Source organism: Dendrobium catenatum, unplaced genomic scaffold, assembly GCF_001605985.2.
Source record: "Dendrobium catenatum unplaced genomic scaffold, ASM160598v2 fragScaff_scaffold_789, whole genome shotgun sequence".
Lineage (NCBI taxonomy): Eukaryota > Viridiplantae > Streptophyta > Magnoliopsida > Asparagales > Orchidaceae > Dendrobium > Dendrobium catenatum.
Window position 1 is genome coordinate 244,647 of NW_021319251.1, and position 8,001 is coordinate 252,647.

Sequence of the window (8,001 nt, forward strand, 5' to 3'; positions counted from 1 at the left end):
AAATTGGAAAAAACTCAAAACACTTTTATAATAATGGTATATATGATAGATTTATTTTAATTTACTTATTTTATTCATAGCCATATAATATGTAAAAATTATTAATGATTAAAAATTAATTAATTAGTTAATTTGTAAATAATTAATTAAATAATAGTTATTACTTTAAATATGTGGATTTTCAAATTCTGTTATACACAATTTCATAATTCTAAAATGGCAAGATTTTTTAATGAAATAATTAATTAAGTTTATACTTTACATTTTTTATTTTAAAATTTATGAATAATTAAAATTACAAAATTTTAATAGTTATTAATGAATGAATATTAATTAATGAATTATATTATTAATTGCTAAGATATGTATAAGTTAAAATTATAATGGATATAAATGTATTAATTAATTGTATTTGAATATAGAAACAAATGCAATTAAAATTTTTTGCATTCCAACAAATGGCTCTTATTAATATATATATTTGTGTATGTTAAGAAAATTTTAAAATTAATATAAAATGTTTTCAAAATCAAATTAAAAATAATAAAACAAATGAGTGCAAATGAAAATAATATTTTAAATTTTAGTAATAAGAAACCACGAAGTGTTGATATTTTTATAACTATTTATTACTAGCGTGCCTTTTAAATGACTTATCTTTCCTTAACTTATTGATTGATTTATTTATTTATTTTAATATGATTAGTGTACTAAATTCAATTTGATTTTTATTTAGTGACCGATGAAAATAGGTTGCCAACTTGCTCATGAATGTTAGTAACTAATTTCATAAATGTTTATAAATATTATTACAATAATTATATCAAAAATAAATTTATAAATAAAGTGGGAAAATTTATTATTATCATATGCTAAGCATTTGAGAACAAATTTTTTATTATGAAATATTCATTTAAATGAAATTTATGAAGTTAAATGAGAACCACTTTTATATATCTATTTAAACGTAAAGCTTAGTAGTTGCAATGTGTTTATTTTAAACAAAAGAATTTTTATTTACTTGATAAGTCTTCAAAAGGTGAAATGAAATGATCGAAAATGTTTTAATCGCATTTACCACAAAAGAGATTATTACTATTGCGCATTTGTTGCCAGATAATCCTTGCAAAAAACTGAACATTAGAATTGTCTTTTGAATCATTACTTTTGCAAAATATTCTTTTTATCTACAAGAAACTAAATGACCCCTAATATATTTTAATTTCATATTGCTGGTAATACCAATATGTATACCAGAAATATGTATAGGACTGACGATAATTTGAATTTATTTACATTTTTTCAGTATGATTGAATATATTCAACAATAGAACTGTACAATTCATACCAAATATGATCAGTCTTTCGAATTGAAACGATTAAATTCCATAATTAAAGTTCTTTTTACTCATCGTACTATACGATCCATATTGTACAAGACGATAAGTAAAAATCATGATCTCAGCCATTAATCACACTACAAAAAATAATGGCTATGAGGGCACTTTAAAGTGTCATAATATGTATCTATTAAGGCACATGATATATTAAGGCATCAAACAATTGTGTCACTTAGGTGGCCGTTGGCATAGGGTTAAGGGCATCTTTTTGCACCCTAAAAACTAAACTTTTATGACATATAATTTTGATGCCATAGTCTCTTCAATGACACCTATAATGTGTCCTAATAGACCAACTTTTCCAACACATTTATATAATGAAATTTATTAATACATATAACAAATATTATTTGTCATAATAGGTTAACTTTCCTAACACATTTATTTGATGAAATATGTTTAATAATAAGTCACATTTAAGTTGTCCTAAAATATATGATTTCCCAACACTTGAATTTAATAAAATAATTTTAATAAAATGACATTATTTTGTGCCTCGATATATGCTATATCTAATATAAATTATATTCAATTATCAATTAATAATGTTGAATCATAATATTTCAATTGCAAATAATTAATCTCCAACCAAATTTCTAAAAATCTCATATACATATACATATATATATATATATATATATATATATATATCTCCATTTTTTATCTTAGACTATTTATTTAGTCTGTATATTGCAATAAAATTTGAGTCCATGTTTTGTGTTTTTTTTACATCTTGTTAAAATCTATTCTTGTTGCGTCCTGGAATATTCATGGTGATAGTTGTCTCGAGATTAGTGCCCGGTCAAGATAAATTTTTGATGATATATCAATTCTGAATCATGATTTAAAATGGCCCTTATCATGATTTCTTTACACTGTAGCAACGAAGTCTTGGGATTTCTATTTCTACACTTCATTGTCATCCACTGGAGGAAAGTACATATCACGATCATCAATTGCGCCTTGCTTTTCTACTTTTGAGTTTGCTTGAATATATCATTCCACTCGTCCATATACTGTAATCAATGATTAAAAACTTCAGCAGTAGTTTATATGCATGACATGACATATCTTATCGTTCAAGATAGATAATTTTAAAGATGCAAAACTATTATGCATATTATGAAGAATTAAATTATTTGGAAAGCAAAACGAATTTTAAAAATATTTTAAATAGGTATATTTTAAATTAAAAAAAAAACAATGACATCATGATGAAAAAACAATGTATGGAAGACAATTGTTGTAGTGTATAAGCTTGAAAATAATTTGTGTTTCATTCATACAGATGATAAGAAACAATTCAAGTAACATTGGTGATACATAGCTATTCTAATCTTAAAATGATCGGCCTTTTTCAAGAAAAACACGCGTAACTTGAAAATTTTAAACAAACAAAAGAACTTTAATATATAGATAAACTATATCAGCATGAAGTAACCGTACCTACCTCACAATTACGGCAGAAAAATAGTTTTCATCAAAGATGTGATGCCAATTTTCTCCATGTTCAATTTCATTTCTTTTCCTTATGATTTTATTCAATTTCAGCGTTTTCATGCTCTCCTGATCTTTTTGGATCCAACAATGCCCAGTAGATACCAAAGACTGAAATTGTAGTGTTGCTTCAAGCTAGCATTAATAGAATTAATTCACTATAAATAAAAAAGATATCTAGCATTTAGCTTATATTTTCTAAGCTTGTGCCTAGGAATTGAGCGCAAAATAATATAGAAAATTTTTTGTGCAGTATATGAAGAAAACTAGGCAAGCAGCATGAAGTAAAATTGCAACCGCAAAAAAACGTTAAATTTGTAAATTAAAAAAAATCATCAAATCTCAAACATAAGTACTTACATGTTTGTCCATAAGTAAAACATGTTGGCTTTATGTTTCTCAACATATTCTGTAAGGTCTATCTACATGCATGAAAGCTTTTCTTCCCAGGTAAATCATGTTACAAACAACATCCATGCAATCAATCATTGGTGCATTAAGACTGTATATTTGCCACTGTTTCAAAAAAAATCAAAGCATGGTTTGCATTCTAAGGAATCAATCACCACATCTCACAACAACTAAACAGTTTAACGCAACTTAACTCGGCACAAGTGCCACTGCACAATCATAGGTGAAAAAATACTTACCGTGAAAATAAGCTGCATCTTGCAAGTAATATATTAAGCATGTCAAACATTAAAAAAATTTAAGGTAGGTGTTAAGATAAATGTAAGACAATATTAAGAAGCTGCATCTTGAATGATTTTAAGTGGAGACCAATATAAATTGACGTAGCCAGCTAACAACAACATGAATACAAGCTTTTTTTTTTCCTTGCAAAGTGATGCATGGGTTATGGCTTTCGCTATTCATAATGCATAATTGTTGCCAATTGGAGAATGCCATTGAAGTTCGTAAAGAGGAAAGTTCTCATGGATGCATTTTTCAGAGTTCTTAGAATAATTCAGCAGTTCGTTCTTTGGTTTGGACGATGTGATATTCTATGGTTTGGAGAATGCCAATTTAAGAATGTGATATTCATGCATTGGATGACCGTTGACATAAGTCAAGCGGCCCTACGCGTATTGACATCTACCTCGGGCTCTCATGTGAGACCAAACAAATCAAAATCACCATTTTGCGGAGAGGACAACAGAGAGTGTTTTTTTGGGTTTAGAAAACTGTAAAGCGGGGTTTCTAAGGACCTAAGGGTTTGGGAGCATCAACCACACATCCAATAAGGGCTTTGAGACCTAGGTTTCCTAAGTTTATGGGATTTTACCTTGTCGAAGACAAAGCCCAACAATTTTGGCCGTAGCACCTTTACCTTGAAGAGTTCGCAGGGTCAAGGGGCAGCGCCATTGCGGGGGTCTTCAGGGGCATAATCCCCAAAACAAAATTCGGTTGTGATGGTATTTTGGTTCATTATTCCCTAACAAATTTTAGTTGCAAGGAAGAAATTTGTATTTTAAATGCATAGATTGTTAATATCAAAACATCTGAAAAAAAAATTAATGCAATGTTGTTAAAACTGAAATAAGTCAACTAAAGCAAAATATAAACTCTCAAATAGCAGGGAGTCTTTCCGATATAAACAAGAAAAAGTGATGAATTGAACTATGATCAAACCAACGTTCAGAATCAAGTGACGACTCAAACAATAAAATGAACTTCAATATTAGTGGAAGATTTACCTTTCGGCAATGTACCTGCGTTCGATGAGAGTAAAGGATTGATCGTTCGAAAATTGAGAAAAACCTCAAGAACCCTAGACAATGAAAAGAAGAAAGAGACGTATAGATTTAATTTTTTTTTTAAAGAAGCAACGATGTATCTCTTAAATCATCATCAGATAGTCAAATAGAAGATATTCTCAAATTGGAGTTGATCAGACCTTATTTTAGTTTTTGCGATATAAAAAAGTAGGATTACAAGCAAAGTTGTCTGAAGAAATTAAAAAAAAAAAGAATAAGGCTGCATTCCTGAAACATGTTCAGAACAATCAAATCATAGACGTTCAGAATTTTACTTCCTTTTATGCGCTTGAGCAAAGGGGGAATTCTTGAAATCCTCCTCGGTTAAGCCGACAGTCATCTTGATGATAATCGTTCCAGTAATGGAAAAGCCAGTGAGGAAAGGCCAGTTCCTGTTCCATTCCTTGCGGAAGAATATCGACCATGGATCGAATTTCCTCATTTCCCTCGGTGTCGATACCCCTTCCCTGTTCGAAAATATATGCGAGACAAAAAGAGCTCGGCTCTCGACTCCTAAAAAATGAGCTAAGACGAAGAAGAAATATACGAAAAGATTGAATGAGCAGTTTCTGACCTTGGTTCTATTCTTGCTTTATAGGATTCACATAATAGAAAGTCCCAATTTCCGCATGAATCGTGTCATTCCTTCTCGCCATTCTCCTATTCCTCTGACGCCGATGATCCGAAGCAAGTTATAAAGCTCCCGACTGAAACCCTAGAAAAGAGGGGAAAAGATTTTAAGAGATCTTTGAAGAGGAAGAGCAGCAAACTCCTGCCGATCGACTAGGAACGGTAGATGAAGATAATGCACACCGCCTCAATTAGATGCCTAAATATGCGTTGGATGAAAGAACAAGAAGCGAGAATGAAAACCTATTCGCAATTTCGCATGATGCCTCATTGCGCCAAATCGCTCTTTTAGCGTCAAATCCCGCCAAATTAGAATATGCCTTAATATATATTTTTAAAGACACTTAAATAAAAGTGTCTTAATAAATATGTCATTAAAAGTTATTTTTTTTGTAATGTCATATTTTAGGCAAGATTTTGAATTTCAAAATTTATACTAATCAGACCGGACGATAAACATTGTACTATACGATATAATCAAATATTGCATGATCTAATCATGTAATTAAGGGATCAAATATGGATTAATTATTCCAGTTAGATCGTGATGTACGATTAGACCAATCATATTGTATGACCCAATCTCTACATGAGATAATAATTGATCACAACCATTCATATTGGACGATAATCTAATTCTATTAAACTAATCATACTGAACAATTTCATATAACGTACTTGATGACCAACTCAAATATTTGAATAGATCATACAACGACTTATTCTTCGTACAGTACTAACAGGGCTATTTGAACTAATCGTACTGTACGATTTTCTATCAAAATATACGATTAATCTCTACTGAATTGAATTATTATGGTTTTTTTATGAAGCCTTATATTTAAGCTCTCTTAATTGACTTGTTTTAAGCCTTTAGCTGTTCGGCTTTCTGGAGAGAAAGCTCTTAGAAGAGATCTGGCCTTTGGGAAGTAGAAAGAAGAGTTTATGCGTGAGGGAGAAGAAGTGTGAGGGGTTTTCACATGCTTGCTCCAAGCAAGCTTTTGCCTTGTTTCCTCCAAATGTAAGTTGCAACTCGAGCTCATAAGTTTATATTTTTTATTATAACAAATATTGTGGCTCACATCCTTATTATGTCTACTTGTATTTGAAATGTATATTTGTTTGTGTGTGTACTAATATTTTAGAAACACAATGCACCATCCAATAAAGATTCAGGGCTCAAGATTGGGTATAATAGGTTATGCTGTAAAATTTTTTATAATATTCATTGATGTATATTTAATTTTTTGAGTCAAGTTCTATAAGGATGTATGTTAGCGTGGTGATTATGCACACACATAGTCAGGGGGAGTGAGATTGAGTCAAAACCAGAAGTTTAAATTTTGAACTAATCGTATTGTATGATTTATATCGTACTGTATGATCAGCTCATCTAACTAATTATACTAGATCAATTAGATCGTACATGACGATAAGTTATGTTCATGAAAAATATCAATCAATCATAATTTAGATAAGATTTTAAGATTCAAAATTTGTTCTAATCGTCTAAGACAATATACATCGTAATGGATGATCTATGACAATGATACATAAATTAATCCATTGATTAGGGGACTAATTATGGTTAGATTTCTCGATCAGATTGTATAGGGTGATATACGATGATTATACTGGACGGTCTTTGATATTTCATGTGATGATCCAGCATCGTCCAAGATGAAATATAATAATTGTTCATCTAACCTGCCAGGATGATCCCCAATATCATACGAGAGGATCAATATAAGTTTGAATTGATCGTACTATAATATATAGTGATTATACAGTACTATTAGGTCAAATTCTACACATCGTATTGTATGATCTTTGGCAGTAGAATTGAGTTTCTAGGGTTTTTCAAAGCCCTCTATTTAAGTTTTCTCTAAAGACATTGTAAGTATCTTTGGCATGCATTAAGTCTCCATTCTTTTGGAGAAAACTTGAAGAGAGCCTTGAAAGGGAGAGAAGAAAGGGTGTAGTTTGAGAGGGAGAAGATCTTTGTGAGTTTAAAGGAAGTATGGAGGGGGTTTCACATGGTTGCTCCGACAAGCTTGCATCTTAGTACCATCAAATTCAAGGTCTGTCTTAAGAGAAATTTTGGGAAGAATACGATCTTTTTAGTGTCAAAAGACCAGAATACTCTGCTGCACTGGTGAAGATGAAAGCTATTCAAGATTCTCTGTCTCACTAGGAGGGTGAAAAGGAGTCTATGTTCTCTGCCGCACTAGGAGGGTGAAAAGGAGTCAAGGTTCTCTGGCTATGAAAGGAGTACGATCCTCTACAACATCAGGTTGGTGGAAGAGAGTTTGTAAGGGCTTCTCTGCCTAGTTGTGGGGGCTAAAGGAGAGTTACTAAAGGTTTAGTACAATACCTAGAGTGGGTGACTCCGGGGAGTGGACGTAGGTCAGGTTGACCGAACCACTAGAAAATCTGATATGTTTGTTCTTATTATTTTTTTGCACTTAATTTTTTGCATTTATTTTTTTGATAAATACATGGTTAGAAATCTCTTATTTTCTATTATTGTGAAATTACTTTGCTTCCGCATCAAGGGATAAAATTATCTATTTTAGATGTTGAAAAAGCTTTAAAAGGGAGTTTTTTTATTTAAAGAAATTTTTAAATCACAAATTCACCCAATTTTTGGTTAGCCTCGGGCTGATTATATAAGGTCTAACAACCTTCACGAACATTCAATGTCTTGCTTGGTTTCT

The 8,001-nt window shown here is 30.8% G+C and overlaps 1 protein-coding gene across 1 annotated transcript; it reads right to left on the minus strand.

Annotated features, from left to right (window-relative positions):
* Window positions 1-4,716: 4,716 nt before the first annotated feature.
* LOC110099208 lies at window positions 4,717-5,181 on the minus strand. The gene has a single exon (XM_020826292.2). It carries the CDS (start codon window positions 5,094-5,096, stop codon window positions 4,926-4,928), a length of 171 nt encoding a protein of 56 aa, XP_020681951.1. The 5' UTR covers window positions 5,097-5,181; the 3' UTR covers window positions 4,717-4,925.
* Between the last annotated feature and the right edge of the window lie 2,820 nt (window positions 5,182-8,001).